The 17,807-nt window shown below is 41.4% G+C and overlaps 1 protein-coding gene across 1 annotated transcript in view; it reads left to right on the forward strand.

Annotated features, from left to right (window-relative positions):
• adgrv1 (adhesion G protein-coupled receptor V1) overlaps positions 1-17,807 on the forward strand; it is a 95,956-nt gene that overhangs the window by 42,542 nt on the left and 35,607 nt on the right. The window contains exons 57-88 of the mRNA XM_068604771.1: positions 32-287; positions 817-1,019; positions 1,690-1,866; positions 2,100-2,282; positions 2,417-2,596; positions 2,894-3,058; positions 3,177-3,297; positions 3,428-3,551; positions 3,684-3,822; positions 4,441-4,626; positions 4,758-4,993; positions 5,138-5,271; positions 5,446-5,644; positions 5,834-6,053; positions 6,181-6,420; positions 6,594-6,743; positions 7,033-7,253; positions 7,330-7,609; positions 7,701-7,844; positions 8,394-8,565; positions 8,765-8,906; positions 9,192-9,760; positions 9,853-10,116; positions 10,480-10,597; positions 10,687-10,858; positions 10,979-11,221; positions 12,081-12,488; positions 13,314-13,486; positions 13,685-13,931; positions 14,052-14,191; positions 15,020-15,180; positions 15,398-15,498. Of these exons, the coding sequence (XP_068460872.1) occupies positions 32-287; positions 817-1,019; positions 1,690-1,866; positions 2,100-2,282; positions 2,417-2,596; positions 2,894-3,058; positions 3,177-3,297; positions 3,428-3,551; positions 3,684-3,822; positions 4,441-4,626; positions 4,758-4,993; positions 5,138-5,271; positions 5,446-5,644; positions 5,834-6,053; positions 6,181-6,420; positions 6,594-6,743; positions 7,033-7,253; positions 7,330-7,609; positions 7,701-7,844; positions 8,394-8,565; positions 8,765-8,906; positions 9,192-9,760; positions 9,853-10,116; positions 10,480-10,597; positions 10,687-10,858; positions 10,979-11,221; positions 12,081-12,488; positions 13,314-13,486; positions 13,685-13,931; positions 14,052-14,191; positions 15,020-15,180; positions 15,398-15,498 (6,468 nt within the window). The remainder of the gene's footprint in view (positions 1-31; positions 288-816; positions 1,020-1,689; positions 1,867-2,099; positions 2,283-2,416; positions 2,597-2,893; positions 3,059-3,176; positions 3,298-3,427; positions 3,552-3,683; positions 3,823-4,440; positions 4,627-4,757; positions 4,994-5,137; positions 5,272-5,445; positions 5,645-5,833; positions 6,054-6,180; positions 6,421-6,593; positions 6,744-7,032; positions 7,254-7,329; positions 7,610-7,700; positions 7,845-8,393; positions 8,566-8,764; positions 8,907-9,191; positions 9,761-9,852; positions 10,117-10,479; positions 10,598-10,686; positions 10,859-10,978; positions 11,222-12,080; positions 12,489-13,313; positions 13,487-13,684; positions 13,932-14,051; positions 14,192-15,019; positions 15,181-15,397; positions 15,499-17,807) is intronic.

The following is a 17,807-nucleotide window of genomic DNA, read 5'->3' on the forward strand; positions in this document are numbered from 1 at the left end:
ATCAAGTTAAGATGTGTTTTCATATCTGTAGGTGACATTTTCTGAGGGTCAGTCCGTGGCCATCATCTCACTGACTGTGTTAGCAGATGGTGTCTCAGAGCTGAGAGAGAGTGTCACCATCACCCTTGTGGATGTCACCACTGTGGGGCTTCAGGACCTACGACAGGCTGCAGTCATTGACAAGCAGCGGGCAGTAGCTCTACTCACCATCCTACCAAATGGTTCTCCCTACGGGGTGATTGGATGGCATCTGGACTCCCAATTTACACTAACACAAGAACCACTGAGTAAGAGTAAAATTTATGTTGCAAGAAATTTATAAATAAGTGATGATTTGTGAATGTATTCATTTTCTGGATCAGTGCAGAAGAGATTTATTTACTGTAATAATTGTTTAACAAATCAGTTATTTCTAAGCTATTCAAATATATCCATAAATTTACCTCTCTCTTTGTTCCAAAAATGGTTGCTGGAGGTTAAATTGGTTGCTCATACCAATTTTTTATTTTTTTGGCATGAGGTTTTGTAAGTAGGGTTTACAGTAAACACACTTTCGATTTACTGTCAAGGCAATCTGCAGAGATTTCCAGCATGTAAAGTAATCGTTGTGTTGGAGGCCAGCCCTAAATGTCAGAAAAGAAGTGGAGGAGCATACCTTTATGTCACGTATTATTCAACTTAACTTTATGGGATTTTTACAGATTTAGGTTGTTATTGCCATTTCCCATGACATGGCAAGTCTTAGAAATATAATTTCTAGAAATATCATTTCTAAGATTCTGTGTTTAACACTTTATTTTTTCTTCCAACTCCTAGGGGTTCCAGTCAATCTGACTCTCTCTATAGTTAGGGAGCAGGGTTCTTCAGGTGAGGTGGAAATCCATTACGAGACCAGGTCAGCCCTGTACCAGCCCCCATCCAACAGGGCCACCGCAGGACAGGATTACACTTCCAAAAACAACACTATCATCATGATAGATGGTGCTACAGTGGCCCTTGTCACTGTCACAATCCTACCGGTGAGGAGACAGTGTTGAGTAATAGAGAAGTTTATGAAATGTACATGAGTAAAGAAGAATATGTCAGGAATAGGACTAATGTTTTGCTTCTACCAACGCTAATTTGTCGACTAAACATATAAAAACCAATAAAGCAAGTATAAAAAAAAAACAACTCAGAGCAAACAAACTTAAAATGCAGTCAATACATTCTAAATTGTATTCTGCAATTTTACACCTCCTGCACTCATGCCCATTCAGACCAACCTTGCAGATCCACCCCTGTTTCTTGCCTGTTAACAGGATCTGCATAAACTGTGAATGAGCATGAATGCGGAACATTTAAAATGAATTTGTGGCTGAGAGTCTGCAAAAATGACAATTACTTAAATTAAAAAAGAGATTGATTGCATTTAAGTCTGTGTCAGTCTCACTCTTTTCTTTATACTTGCTTTCATGGATGAAAGCCTCCAGTGGCAAAGCAAAAAAGATTTCAACTTTGATGAATTTTCACAGCAGAATCCATAGAAAAGATGTGCGTGTGGTTGACGCCACTTGGCACTGCCCACATTCAGCATGAATATTGCCTTACCACCTCATATAAATACTACTTACGTTCCTACAATAGAGAGACCGCATGTGTGTTTTGTTTCCCGTTATTCAGTGTATATGTACATGTGTATTTTCTAAGGATGACGTTCCAGAGCTGGCAGAGAGTTTCCTGGTAAATATCACCAGTGTGGAGCTAGTTAGAGGGTCAACAGGAGCTGGCAGGCCCATTGTGAATAGGCCTGGTATGGAAGTAGCAGAGGTCACCATCCAGGAGAATGATGACCCTCGAGGGATTCTGCAGTTCAACGTGTCTGAGGTGAGCACATCATCTCGGGTCATCTCGGTGACAGTGACTGGCACATAAACATGATAAAAATGCAATCTTAATGATGATAAAATACATTTCCATCTTTCATGCAGTTTGTAAACCTCTGGTTTTGAAACCCAGAGAGCCTGATCAGAAACTACTTCTCAACTGATACAGTATAGACACATATTTCTAATAACATTAAGTGCTAATCAAACATTATTCCATAACATTTTGTCCAGGATATCGCTGGAAGTGTGCTGGCATATGAGATTCCACCACCAGACAACGTCCTCCATCTTTCAGTTGTGCGACTTGCTGGTACAATTGGTAGACTGGTAATCTACTGGGAGGCTCAGCCAGTCACTGCTGATCTTAATGATTACAGCCCCTCATTTGGGAACATCACCTTTCAAGATGGACAGGTACATGGAGGAACTGTCCTTTGAAATTAACCTGCCTTTGATATCACATCAAGCCATGATGTAAAGCTGTCCACAAGTTATTGCATACAGAGCTTCTATGTTGTCAACTTGTGTTTCACTATCCTAATTTTTAGAGTACTGCTACAATTGCCATCACCATCTCGGATGACGAACGGGTGGAGACTTTGGAGACCTTCAGAGTGAACTTACTGCGTGTGATTGGTGGCGCTCAACTGGGCGAAGCTACTTCTATTACTATCAGCATTCCACCCAACGACTCACCTCTCGGGCGATTTGGCTTTCAGGAACTGGAGGTAATTTTCACTTTGGGACACGTTCTCCATCAACAGATTTGTGATCCACTAGTGCTGAACATTTGACGTGGTGAAAGTAGCATAACAATAAATATAGACATAGAATAAAACAATACAAATAATAAAAAATATAAACATAATTTTAAGATAAATATGGTACAAGGTAAACAATAAACACATCGACAGATAAGAGAGGTCGGCTGCCATCTTACTTGCCTAATCTATAACGACCTGTGTATCTTTAATCATTGTATTTTTCAGTTTTAGAAATAATTATCTTACTCAATACGTTCTTAGATTACTGTCAGCGAGCCAGAGTTTGTCGATGATCCTGCTGCTGTGGCGACACTATCAGTGCAGCGTAGTCCGGGAGGCGAAGGGGCAGTGACTTTGGGGTGGCAGCTGGAAGACCAGGCTGCAGATGACCTCTCACCTTTCAATGGAACTCTTGTCTTCACTGAGGTATGGAGTGGAGTCACGGTCTCACAGCAACATTGGGCAGTACTCCATCTTTTATGTAATTTTTGTGCTGTCTAGTACGTTGCGTCATGAATTCTGCTATACTTTTCATACCTCCCAGGCTGAATCTATAAAGTCGTTTATGATTAGCGCCCTCGCTGACACAGCACTGGAAGGAGTCGAGCATTTCACTATCCTGCTGTTTCCTGCTGAGAGTGGAGCTGTCATTGACCCTTTGAAAGGTCAGTATTTTTTAATAAAACCTTACCCTGACAGTGCATCAAATTGTTGAAGAAATGTGAAGTTTTTTCTTATAGTCTTACATTTACACAACAGTCATATCATCATTGTCTCTTCATCTACCTCTCTAAGGCTTGGCCACCATAACTATCCGGGCAGACAAAGCTGCCCTGGGGATTGTTGGAATAGAAGAGTCCTCCTGGATCGTCCTCATCGGAGAACCTCAGGGAGATTACAATGGTAGTGCAGTGATTAGGTGAGATACACATCAAATGTATCACTAACCTGGAAAGACAAAACAAGATAGGCCTTCAAATTCCACTGCCTCTGTTTATTCATCATGAATCTAAGTTCGAAATCCCTTTGTATATTGGTGTGTATCCTCCAGCCTTGTGCGAGGGCCCGGTGTGTTTGGAGAGGTCCAGGTGTACTGGAATATCACTCCAGCTGTGGTCTCTGAGTTTGAAGCGATCTCCGGCACTGTGACTTTGAAAGACGGACAGTCTTTTGCCAACATTAATTTGAAGGTAGTGAATAATATTCCAAAACAAGATTTCAAGGATTTTAACCAATCGCAACCTCAAAAGTGTCCTCCCGAAATACCATCAACACGTGAACTTTCCTACAAATTGCAATGTTTTAGCAATGCATAGTGTATTAAGATACAATGAGCAATAATACTATTATCATATTTTATCATGTTTAACATAGCAATACTATTGTCATATTTTATTATATTTATCATAGCAATACTATTATATTATCATATATTTATCATAGCAATATTATTATCATATTATCATATATTTATCATAGCAATACTATTATCATATGTTATCATATCATAGCAATAGTATTATCATATTTTTGTGCAATACTGTTATATCTTTTATATTTTGTGCCTTATTTTTTATTGATTTATTTATTACCATTTATTGTAAACTTTTCATTGTTTAGAAAAACTGTCTGTTATCTGTGCATATGACAGTAAAAACATCTTGAATCTTAAATATAAATGTGGACTTCACAGAAAAATCCAGATATTTTCTGTATTAATGCACTATAGTGTATGCAGGCATAAAAATAAATGCCTTTAATGTTTTTTTTTAATGAAAATGTCCCTGTTATATTCATCGTGATTGCAGGCCCTAGATGATGATCTTCCTGAAGAGCGGCGTGAGTACAACCTTACTCTGACCTCTGCCACCGCTGGACTGGAAATCAGTTCGATAGCAAAGCATGCTAAGATTATTATGGCAGCCAGCGACAACCCCTATGGCGTGTTCTCCTTCACCCAACACCAGATCAGGGTGTCAGAGGAGGAGGGAATGGTGAGGTCAATAACATGAGGCTGATATAATATATTGATCAGCCTCATCAGATAGGTGGAATACGCTCAGTAACAATTTAGGTTTTGTATACAGACCTAATCCAATGCCATATTTTCTCTCTTTTACCACAGGTGAATTTGACAGTAAACCGCTCCTTAGGCAGTCTGGGCAGTGTGTGGGTGACCTATCAGACGTCAGGCAACACAGCGGTCAGTGGAGTGGACTTTGCTCCAGCTTCAGGACGAATACTCTTTACTCCAGGCCAGACCTCACAACAAGTCACACTGCATATCCAGGATGACAATCTTGCAGAGGATACTGAGATTTTCTTCCTCAACATCACTGAAGTCGAGCTAGTAAATGTCAGGTAAAGTTACTTAATACATTGGAGTAGATTAGCATCTTTGTTGGTTGATATGTTTATAATAGCTTCAACAGGTCAAAGTCATTCATAAAATAGGAATTCATTTAGTGACAGTGGCTCCTCTTTCTGTCTCCCTCTGGTGGTCAGTGCTGTTGGGTCAGGTCTCCAGCTGGACCAGCATCCAGCTATAGGGAACGTCTCTTCTCTTGCTGTGGTCATATTAAGGAATGACAATGCTGAGGGTATCCTGGAGTTCAGTCTGGATTATGTTAACATTACAGGTAATTTGAAATCTATCTTGTGAATTTTCATGGCAGATCAGGCTAATTTCATACAACAGTCCTGGGACTGTCGTATGGAATTTGCTATGACACTATTTGATACAGAAAAGATATTAATAGATGATTCACTTCATGTAAAATCCATATTTTCTTCTGGCTCTTTTTCTTACACAGTTGAGGAGGATGTGGGCATTGTGTTGATCCCAGTAGTAAGGAGAGTGGGCTCATATGGACTGGTCTCAGCTCAGTTCACTTCTCGAGGCCTAACTGCAACCCCTGACCTCGACTACATCCTGAATAATGGCTCAGCAGAGTTTGTCAATGGCCAGAATACCAGTTACATCAATGTCACTATTATAGATGACCTGGACAGGTGAGAGAAGAAATAATTGAAATACATGTCCAGCTCAACTCATAAAATGTTTTTTTATATATATATAGGGTAAAATAGCAGATGAATCATCAGAGAAATAGCTTAGACTTTGAAAAACATAAAATCAAAAACTACAATGAGTGAAGACATTGTTGAATTCCAATTTAACACTGAACTTGTCTCCCTCAGTGAACATGCAGAGGTGTTTGAGGTCCTGCTGGTTGGAGCTACAGACGGAGCAGTTTTGGGCTCTCAGCAAGTTGCCAGGGTAACCATCGCCAAGAGTGACTCTCCAAGTGGAGTAGTCCGTTTCCTGAACGAGAGCCTCATCACCCTGGTCAATCCCAACTCCACTCTCAAACTGAGTATTGTTCTGGAGAGAGCAGGAGGCCTTGTGGGCAATGCAACGGTATGAGGAACAATATCTTCTGCTTTCATCACTTCAGTTCTCTCAGCAAGTGTTGTTTGCTGTTAACTTACATAAGTTCTTTCTCTGTGAAAATCGACAAATTCAAACTGGTTTTACCCTTCGACAGGTTGCTTGGATCATCCTTGGCCCTAATAGCAGAGATGTCCTTCCTCCATTGAATAAAGACATTAGAGAGCCTGTGAACGGGTCCTTCTTCTTCATGGATGGAGAAGAAGGTACCCGGGTCATAGAGCTGCGGATTCTCCCCCATGGGGAAGTGGAGGTGGAGGAGACATTTGTTGTAGAGCTCAGCATTCTGTCTGGAGAGTTGGATGTTGACTCTCAGGCTGGTTCCATAACACTGAAGGTACTTCGTTGTATACTATCTATACAGTTGAGGTCCCCGTCATGAATCAGTTAAGATTGTTAAACAATTATTATCTGAATTTGATTTTCAAGGACTTAATTGGCATAGGGAATCTATTGGAACGTCAGCCACCCTACTCAACCATGTTCCCTTCTGATGTTTTTGTCTACCAGATAGAGAAGTTTGGTGACCCAAATGGTATCGTCCAGTTTACTGAGGATGCTCTTCGAGAGCGTGTCTATAATGAATCCACAGAAGCAGAGGGGCCCTTCAACATCTCCTTGTATATTACACGCAGAGAGGGTGTCATGGGTAACATCATGGTAAGATTTATTCAACACACATTGAATTAATTTGTCAAATTGATTGCTCGCAATCATCACATATGGCCCACCAGCAATGTGTGTTGGGGTCTGCATCAGCACTATGACATTTATTTTCTGATTTTGCTGTTGTCAGTACGTTTCTGAACATTGACCTCAATAAAAACGTACCAACTCAATGACCAGCATGTGATGCATCCAGACATATCCTTCTCATTCTGACAAAACTAACTGAATTAAATTATTTGTTGCACTGTTAAACAAAACCCTACTTTTTCTTACACCTCAGGTGCATTGGGAGATACAGAGTGACTCAGATATAGTAGGTGACTTTCTAGCCTTGCGGGGCTCAGTGATGATACTGGAAGGCCAAAGGGATGCAGAAATTGTCCTCAGCCTGATGCCTGATACAGTGCCAGAGCTGGAGGAGCTCTACACTATCAAGCTCACGGCTGTGGAGGGTGGTGCCACTCTGGATGCCAACCAAAACCTACTCAGGATGCGTATCAGGTTCGTCATATTGACTTTCAGGTAAAAAGTCTAAAATTGAATTAACTTGAAATTAATCTTCCTCTCTCACTCTTAGAGTACCTGCTAACGATGAGCCCCACGGTGTCTTCACCCTGAACCCAGACCAACAGTCCATTATGATAATGGGGTCAGAGTCTCAGGTCACCAGAGCTCTGGTTTTGAATGTGACACGGCATGCCGGGCTGTTTGGCAACACTAGTGTGGGCTATAGGATCAGTGGTGGGATAGATGAAGTGATGGACATCAAAGAAATACTGGGAGGACAAGCTGAAGGAAGACTGTTTTTGAGAGAGGGACATACCTTCAGTACTATCACTGTGCCCATCAGCAGTCTGGTAACGATAAGCGCAGAGACATGTCGAACGTTTTAAATACCTTAGTGTGTGTGTTTTTTTTACACTTCTTTTCCTGCTTTTCTCTCTGTAGGTGTTTTTGTCAGTGGGTGAGCGCTTCACAGCAGAGCTGACTGATGTTAGACTAGTCGGCCCTATCCTTGGCTCCCCGCCTCGCCTCCTTCATGACGCCAACATTGCAACGGTGACTGTATCTGAAGAAGCTGCCAGCTCAGAGGTGAGTTGTGGTTGTGGATTGTATTTTTTGCCGCGATATGATTTATCTGTGAAGTAAAAACTGTCTTTTGAATTGCTGGTGGAGATCTCTATATGGATCAATAAACATCCGGTTATATATGTATTTCTCTGTCACCAGGCGACATACTAGGACCTATAGCAGCATTATACTCTCACGTTTCTTGCCAATTCAATGTCATTTAATATAACAGATAATCTGTGAAAAAATATAGTTTGAGCTAAGAAAAAAGTCATGTGGTAACAGCATCTTGTTTTGTATTTGATCAGCACTGCCTAGTTTGACAGTTTGATTTGAGTTGACAAGCTTCTTTGTTGAATCTTAAAAATGTCGTTTGGAGCACTAAAAGGAGGCAGAAGTACCCCATCACAGAATATCTGTCTTGTGTACTAGTGCCAGGATAGGGTGTTTGAAAAAAATATGACACAACTTTTTTTTATTTTTTTTAAAGTTACCGACTGAAGCTTTAATGGTAAAGGAGGCAGGAAAATAACAGCATAATTAACGTCTTTACTCACATATGTTGTGCAGGTTGGCTTTGCCTCACTGGCTCTGCAGGTTTCAAGTGTTGAAACAGGGGCATGTGAAGCAACGGTGACACGAAGAGGGTTGTTTGGAGACATCAGGGTCCAGTGGAAAGCTGGCTATCCTTCAGGTCAGGCTCTGCCAGGGCTCAGTCTAGGAGCTATCGCCCCAAATTCAGGTAAAACCCCAATAGAGGAAATTATCATTGAAAAGCTGAATAATAGCAGTGTAGACTCACACATTGTATCAAACGACTTACATCATTAATGTCAGATGATTGCAAGTAAAGTACCAAAAAAATCATTTTTTAACACTAACATGGACTATCAACAGCCTGCATTCTTAATGTTGGTAATTTGGTACTTTTTCATATTCAGGCTCACTGACCCTCGTTCATGGAGAGAAGACTAAAGTTATATCTCTAGCAGCTATTGCTGATGCATCTGTGCCGGCTTCCTATGCTATACACCTCACTGCTGCTACCTCCAGTACTTCTGCAGCTAGTACTGTCAAGCTCAGGTAATGGTTTCTGAAGTTCTAAAAGAATAAATGCACTTTAACTTGAAAACCTGCTGCATGTTACAGTAAATAGGAGCAGAGTATTTATGTATGTAACTTGTTTTTTTCTACAGATTATCTGTTTAATATCTTTATATTTTGTTTATGCGCTGCTCCTTCAATTTCCCTTGCTTATTATTCCAACACCCATTGAGTACAATTTTCTAATGTCACCATTTAAATCAAGAATACAATTCATATGTTTGTCAAATGAAGACTCACCGTGATGTCTGTCTTCCGGTTCAGGTCAGGATTTACTGTGACAGAAGTGGAGCCATTGGGAATCTACCAGTTTGCCCCTGATTCCCGCCAGTTGGTCATTGCAGAGGACATCCAGACAATCACACTTTATGTTCAAAGACTCTACGGTTCTCGTACCAACAGCACCCGCTTGTCCTACACAACAGTAGCAGGCAGCGCAGCAGCAGGAGAGGACTTTATCGGCGTACCAGATGGGCGTTTGGTCTTTGACTCGCCGCTTCAAACCAACACTTCTTTCCGCCTTTCAATACTTGACGACTCCCTTTCAGAGGCTGATGAGAACTTTCACGTCAATCTTACAGATGTTCAGGTCCTTACTCCAGACTTGGCTTGGGCAGAGACCTCTCCTCGCCTCAATCTTCAGCACAGTGTGGCCACTGTCACCATCCAAGCCAGTGATGTGACAGGAGGAGTGTTGAGCATTGGACCTGGACTGGTTCAAATACCTGAAGACAGGGATGAGGATACCCAGCAAGAGCAACGGGTAGTTCTGAGGGTGCGCAGGTCCGACAGTGTGACTGCGGCTGTGAGGGTTCGAGTTCAAGTATATGGAGGTGTGTGTTTGTTTTGTAGCACTGACTTAATGTAAATGACTGTGATATTTACAGATTTGCCTTAAGTTGTGTTGCTGTGCACTGTTATCTAGATGGAAGTACAACACCTCTACCATTCCCTCTGGACCCTGCTGGGACCCTTGCAAAGGAAGAAGAGGACTTCCGCTTGGAGTCCACCATTGTGTCCTTGCAGGGTGGTCAGAATGAGACAGAGATTATACTCTTCATCCTGGATGACACCGAGCCAGAGGGACAGGAAGTATTCTTTGTTTACCTCAGTGATCCGGAGGGAGGAGCACAGATAACAGACAGTCCGTACCAGGGCTTTGGAGCTTTTGCCAAGATCACTATCCTTGGTAAAATATATTTTCAAGATCTTTGTTTGAATTAGCCGTAGATTAAAGATAAAGCTTGTATTCTGGACTCATTTGTTTTGTTCATAGCTCTAAATTAAATAAAATCGCAGAGATGTTTGTTATCTCAATGAGTGATTACATTTGCTTCTTCGGTTTCATTTGCTTTAGGTCACTGCTAAATTTGTCTCTAGCTTCTATTTTGGTCCTCACGTCTCACATATCCACTGCAGTGGGCAGATAATTTGATTATTTATCATGATTGATTACAAAATAAATAATTTTACCGTGTAATTGTAAATTAATTTGTACTGTTTCTCTTCGTTTCTGTTTTGTTCTCTGTATCTTTCCCTCTATCCACACCAGGAAGTGACTTCCATAACGGCATCGTAGGGTTTAGTCTTAATTCTCTCTTGGGCCAAGTTCTGGATGAGGATTCGGTGAACAGAACTGCCCTTCTTTACCTTCAAAGACAGGAAAACAGGTGATAAAACAACAAATTGTTTAATATTTTTTGGACAAAACTGAGGTCTGGTTGTAGTTAGTTAGTATGCTCTTTCTCCCGCTGTTCAGAGCCTTTGAGGATTTGCAGGTCTTCTGGAGAGTTACCTTCAGCAAGGCAGCTCTAACTCTTGTCAACAATGGAGTCAACCTAACCAGACAACTTCTGCAGACCTCAGGAAATGCATTGTGTAGGAGAGGAGAGATACTTTGTGCTCTCGCTGTTGAGGTCCAGGATGATGAGGTAATAAAAATGCAGAGGACTTTGATGTTATTCAGCTATTTTTTTTAAAAATCACTTCACTATAAGGATAGATTATAAATGTCCACAAAATCAAACAGTCGTCCTTCTGTGTTGCTGCAGGAACCAGAGCAGCAGACGTGGTTCTTGGTAGAGATTTATCACGTGGGTGCTGGAGCTACCATTAATGAGACAACCCGTTTTGCGAACGTCACGTTGGCAGAGAGCGACGACCCTCAAGGCATTTTGTACTTTGCCACTGGTCACAGACTGCCCATTGCCACCCTGACAACCATGAGGCTGACCCTCCAAGTCCACAGACGAGCAAGCACAGCTTCAGTCATATCTGTACAATATCGCACTCTGGTAAGTAACAAACATGTGTGATAATTAAACATTCAAGCACTCTTTGTTCATTCAGCTTTGCCTTGGAGGTGTCATTCTGTGGAGAAGCATGTCTAATTTTTTATCTAAGTCAATGTGATTCAAACCATTTCCTGGTGAAAATAAGATTATTTTTCCTCAATCATTATCTCATCTGGCTAGTGATAAAAAAAATGGTTTTCTGGTTTACTGGTTTACGAATGGTTTACTGAAATTGTCACTTTCATAACACACAAAGTTGGTTCCAGGAGTACTAACCTTGCCTGATATAATCAGTTTTCTGATTGTGGTCTTCCCCTTCACCTGTTGTAACAGTAATGTTGATATATTTATAATGTTCATGGTTATTTGATGTTAATAACAAAAACATTTTTTTCAACCTTACGACTTTGATCTTACCACCTTGCTTTTATCTGAGTGATCATGATTAGAGATATCTAGGTGCATGCAGTCCAGAGGAATAAAGTATTCACTGGCACTGTTTTATGTTGGAGATGAAAGTAAGAGAGGGTATAGTGCACTTAACAAAACCCCACTGAGAGACATGGCCATGTCATCTGCTTTCATCTTTTAGAAGCACATCTATTGGCAGACAAAAGGTTTGATGCATCGTCAAATCCTGTTTGGTTGATAGTGTGTTTTCACAACATGGTTAACTTCATTCATCTACATGTGCTGTTGCAGGTGGATGCTGTTTATCAAATGAGATGTATGCCTTCAATCATTCAGAGTAGTGTGACCTACAGTTGTTTCTTTTGACTTCATTGTTTTTAAATTGTATGGGTAAGTTATTTGTGTTGATCATGTCTGTTTATTTAGCTTTCTTTTGTTTTTCATTTAGGAGCTGCCCAGGGAAAAGGTAGTGGGGCCCTCTACAATCTGGCCTGCCAAAGCAGGGAGAGATTTTCCAAAACAGGAGGGTAGGCTAACCTTTAATGTGGGCCAATATAACACATCAATGGACATTTACCTCACACCTGACCTCGCCTCAACATTACCTACGCCGAAGCGCTTCCAGGTGGAGCTTTACAATGCTACAGGGGGAACCAGAGTGCACCCTCTGTTTGGGGTGGCTAATGTGACTCTGGTGTCAAATGCAGCAAGTGAAGCTGTTTGGCTCATACTGGATCAATTACATCAGCCTCTCGACTCAACTATATTGAACCAGGTGCTGCAAAGACTGATCAATAAGCTCTCTACACCTCTATCTCGTGAGCAGATGGTCGCCATGCTGGAAGCTCTGGGGAAGGTAAGACTAAAGACAAAAGCATTTCCTGTAAACAAATAACCACACCTTATTTTCAGGCAATTTCATTCATTGTCATTGAACTTGGAGCAGCAGGTAAAACAGTTTGATAATATATAACACTGAATTAGAAACTATTGTCAATATTGGAGTATGTGTTAAAGCTTATTTTTTGCTAATGTATTTGGTAAGATAACTTATGATTCTCTTCTGAAATCCATCATGCCATCACATGGCATGAAACACTTCAGACAGACCCTACGCTTAAGGACATGAATCACCCCTTACTCTGGCAGATCTAAGGACAAGTCATTGTCATCTGAAAAGGTCTAAGTTGTACCTCTATATGAGTTCTGCATTTAGTAAGGTGCTTTGATAATAGAGTCTTTACATTGTGCCTTCTCATACCCCAGACAAGAGGATAATCCGCTGTTTTTTGTGTGCAGGTGAATGATTTCCACAGCATTAGGGTACGTGGGATCACAAAGAGAGAGAGTAAGAGAAAGGAAGTAGACAGTGCAGGAAAAGTGACATTGTTCCCTATAAAAGCTGCATTACATTAAGGTCTAAACGGATGAAAGTGACAGCTCTGTCAGGACGGGTGGAAAAGATAGATACAATGCTCAAGTGAGGATGACACACAGATTATTAGAGCGATATACCTGTAAACAAAAACAGAGCAAACTGTTCCTCAATACATTGTAGCTAAATTGAGCTCTCTCTTTTCTCTCTCTCTCTCTCTCTCTCTCTCTCTCTCTCTCTCTCTCTCTCTCTCTCTCTCTCTCTCTCTCTCTCTCTCTCTCTGTCTATTTATTTCTCCTGAGCCAGGTGCTTGCAGAGGCAGAGCGGGCTCCTTTTCAGGAAAGTAGCCGCAACTTGACTTACAACCTGCTGTGTGCCTTAGCCAATCCCAGCAGAGTCGACACCCGGGGCCTCAGCCACCTTGCTGAGGTGGCTGAGCGATTTGCATTCTCCCTTCTTACGCAAAGTCAGTGTCAGATGTGAGTGTCCCAGTGAGTGGAGAATATAAGGGCGATAATACAGTTTTAAGATGTTGAATATGTTGTGTTGATTTTATCAGTAAACACTACCATGTCATGCGCATTAGATCAAAACACAAAGAAGTTTATTTTTAAAGAATGTTTGCATGGTTTTCATGGTTGGTATAAGAAATGATTGTTTTTCTGTGATTTCTCCAGAAGGGGTACCATCTTGGAAACATGTCCATACATGTCCATCTCTGCCTTCCAGTGGTATCCCACACAGATCAATGGACACAAGTTCAGGGGCCGTAACGCAGACTTCCTCCAGCTGCCAGATACTCTGCTGGCGGTGCCAGCGGTCTCCACCGCTGACTGTGGCAACCTCAGCCAGATTCAGCTCACCGAGTTTCGAACTGAACACTGGTTTCTCACCAATGATACAAACAATGCTCTCAATGGGAAGGTAAGGGAAGCACAAATAGATTTTAATGTCATTTTTGCTTCAGCAGGTGGCAGTATTACTCAATATAAACTAGCCATCATCCCCAGCTGAACCTGCTTCTCTTCTTCTGTTTATATCTAGGTATTCTCAGCCAGCCTTCAGGATAGAAGGTCACGACCCCTCGAAGATGGCAATGAGGTGGTGTATCGTATCCACTCTCCTGGTCAGCAAGTAAAACCAGGCCGATCCCTGTGCCTTCTTTGGAACCAGACCACTGCAAGGTAATCCATAACAGACCCACCAGTACAGACACAAGCTCAGCTATTCCAAAACAGCAAGTTGACAAGCAAAATGCTTCTATTCTTGATGACATCACCTTGGTATGTTGTTATATTAGTGTCTGGGGTTGTGTATTCTAGTGTAGTTATTAATAAATATCAACTAAGTGGTTATCTCTGACACTTTTACACACATGTACCTAAAGCTCTGAACCCATGCTTACCCCTCTCCAGTACGGCCTCTCAGTAAGGCCTATTTGTGGCCATGGGGGAAGTCACATAATTGTGTTTAATATCTGCACATTTAGCCCACTACACAGAGTCCTCCCACTCAGTGGTCACTTTGTTGAGGACATCCCTGGTGTGTGCAATGGGACTTGGCAGTAACACTCTGTTACAAGTTATGAATTGGTTTTCGGGTTTGGTTGGGCAGAAACTTGGACGATGCATTGCAGAAAAACAGATGAGAGAACTGATATAGAGGCATATGGTGGAGAAAGAAGCAAAGTCACAGGGAAAGGTCAATATTGCATTATGACATTCTTGCTGTGAAGTAAATGTCAAAATATAAAATGTTAGAGAGAGAGGATTTTCTGCTTTTCAGAAGCCACTCACTCAATTGCTGTGCATTCGAAACCAGCATAAACATGATTATTATGTCCTGGTTTGCCCCATAGCATCTTTAAAGGGTAAAGGTCATGCCAAAACACACTAATAAACATGACGATACTGCAGGTTAATTGGATTGCCTTTGTTGTTTTCCTCAACTGTGTTTTGTTACATTTGTTTAACAGTAGTGTCTTTACTTTTTTTCCTCTCTCCTCTCCCTAGCTGGTCATCAGATGGTCAATACTGCAGGGTGGTGAAAGAGAGTGGGAACTTTGTGGAATGTGCCTGCTCCCACTTGTCTATCTATATGGCCTACGCAGAGTTTGCTACTCTAGCATCCTACAACGACGCCTTCTATGCCTCGGGATTTATCTGCATCTCGGGTACGAAACACACTTTCCCTGACTTTTTTTTTTCATAGCATTTTACTGTGTTTTTTCTGTGTGCCCACGGCCAAATGGCTTTTCTCTTCAGCTTTGTCTCTGATGCATTGTGTCTATATTCCTCCCACATTGTTCTAAACAGCCCCTTGATTAACATGAGTCATTTTTTAATTTAACATTCATGTTGGTTCTATGTCTTCTACTTGTCCCTCTTCAGGTTTTGCATTGGCCATTATATCCCACGTGCTATGCTCCCGTTTCCCTATGTTTGCTGCCAAACTGCTCACTCACATGATGGTGAGCTGCCTTGGAACACAGGTAATACAATTATGTTCACATTTTGTGTTATACTGAAGTATTTTGCTAGAAAGGCTAAAATGAGCACCAACACCCACAATTCACAGCTCATGAAAGCTGAGATATTCATACTCCCACACCATCAGCATTTGCTTCTTTGGCATTGTCATCGAATCCAATCTGCAGATTATCTATATGGCCTTAAATGTAGATGGATAGGGAACCTTTGGAAATTGTTATAGAGACATTCATCTCTACGGATCAGTAGCTTCCACACATTAACATGGCTGTAATGTGTGTTGTTGAAAACACACCTTCAGTTTCATATTGAAGAAGCATAAAAAACATAAATGTACTGTTTTATATCAAATATTTTGAACCTTTAGTGAGTGCACACACCGACACACCCACACCCACACACAAACACACACACACACACACACACACACACACACACACACACATACATACACACACACACATTGCTTGCTGCCAACCCTTTTTGCTTGCCACTAGACATGTCTCAGGTATTTTCTTGGAAATGTGCATAGACGTGAACACAACACACACCATCGAATGTCACTGGTTGCGTAGTTTGCGGGCCAGCGCGTCCTGACAACACAACCATGCCCCCCGCACTCTCACCCATTAAAAACGCAAGCTGTCACATAAGCAATGAGCGAGATAGATATGTGGCTGCAGGTTAGTCTCTCAGCTGGTCCTGGCTATGTATGCGTGTGTATGTGTGCATGTGTGTGTGTGTTCGTGAGCGAGTGCGGGACTGGTAATTTTCCACTGGTCCCCCCTCTCTTTGGTTGACAAACACGAGCCCCTACTAAAGCAGAGTCGTTGGGGGCTAACCACCTTGGGCTCAACCTGTTTATGGCCCAGGCAGAGCCCCTGAACCTAAATGGGTTTTGGATGGAAAATTCCGTCCTGTTCTGTTTCCTTGTTGGTACTGTACTGCATGTTACGGCCTTCTTCCTTGGATGCGCACGTGTCTGAGATTGTGTGATCAAATACGTCGGTGCATTTCTGTGGCCTTCTAGTCGAGGCCAGTCGATGAAGGCCTGGTTGAATTCCAGACAGTCAAGCTTAAGGCCTATCTGGTATTGAGATGTACCCTGTGAGTGGTTGACTATTGCTGCTGGGAATATCTTGGAGATAATGATGGACTCACAGTGCAGGATGTTCTGAATTAAAATAGACCAATAGAAATCATTGTCTTCACTTCAGCATGTACTTTTTCCTCGCTCTGAGTTGGCTGGCTAGAAGTAGAACCGATTTTTTTTTTTAATAAAAGTGAAAGGGAGCTGGTTATCCAGTATTCTTTTTGGCAAACAAAGAAGTAGGTCAGTCAAGAAGACTGAACGTTTTGTACTGCCTGTAAAAATGTAAACATGCAAGCACAAAGTGTGTTGCGGATTTAAATCTAAACAATATGATTAAGTTGTCCTTATGATTCAATATTGTGTGTTGTGCTTCTGCAAATCATCTGCCTTGCACAATGAACATTTTGTCCCACATCCCTTGTTTTAGCGAGGTAGCTATATTTGAGAAACTACAATAATATTTACGAACTAGTGTAGTTTACAGGTTCCGTATACCACATGAATCATAGAAAAAAAACAATAACAAAATGAATGTTGCCCTTCGGATAAAGAATATAATGTAAACAGCAATTAAAAGCATCACTGTAGAGATACGTTTTAATTTTCAGCGTGTTTTTGTTGCATTTGGAATTTCATACCTCCATTTTAGATTAGGTCTTATAAGTGTGTATTTGCCTCAGAAAAATCCCCATTATTGTCTAATTCAAATATCTACAAGGATTTATGTGGAACCAGAATCTCGGTAAAATAGAGTCCATAACTGTGGTACACCACTACACGGTCAGTCAAGTGATATGTCATTAGTAGTTTGAAGCTAAGTCCTCTGTTGTAGTTGAACGTATGCGTATTTTGTCTTTTTAAATTTAGGATGCATCCCAGCTTTATAAATTACAGTTGACTATAAGTATTAGGAATTGATTTGTAATACAGTTCTGTATTAAGAAGGCCAAAGACCTTGCATCTTTAATAGAAGAGATATAAGTGTCAGAAATGTCTCTTGAATTTGTGGGTCTAAGCCATGCTCGTGCCTCGCTATTGATTTGACTGTCAGGTCCAGTTCCAACCACCTCGGACTGAGAGGGCTCTCCATCTGGGGTGGCTGGGAAGTAATTAGTCACTGACGCTGCCCTCTGTGGGGAGAAAATAACACCACCGGTTTAATTTATTCTCTCTGCAACAGCGACAGTCAGCTAGAAAAACCTATAGTATGTAATATCC

This window comes from Clinocottus analis, unplaced genomic scaffold (genome assembly GCF_023055335.1).
Source record: "Clinocottus analis isolate CAN_PGR_092001 unplaced genomic scaffold, fCliAna1.0.p SCAF_7, whole genome shotgun sequence".
Classification (NCBI taxonomy): Eukaryota; Metazoa; Chordata; class Actinopteri; order Perciformes; family Cottidae; genus Clinocottus; species Clinocottus analis.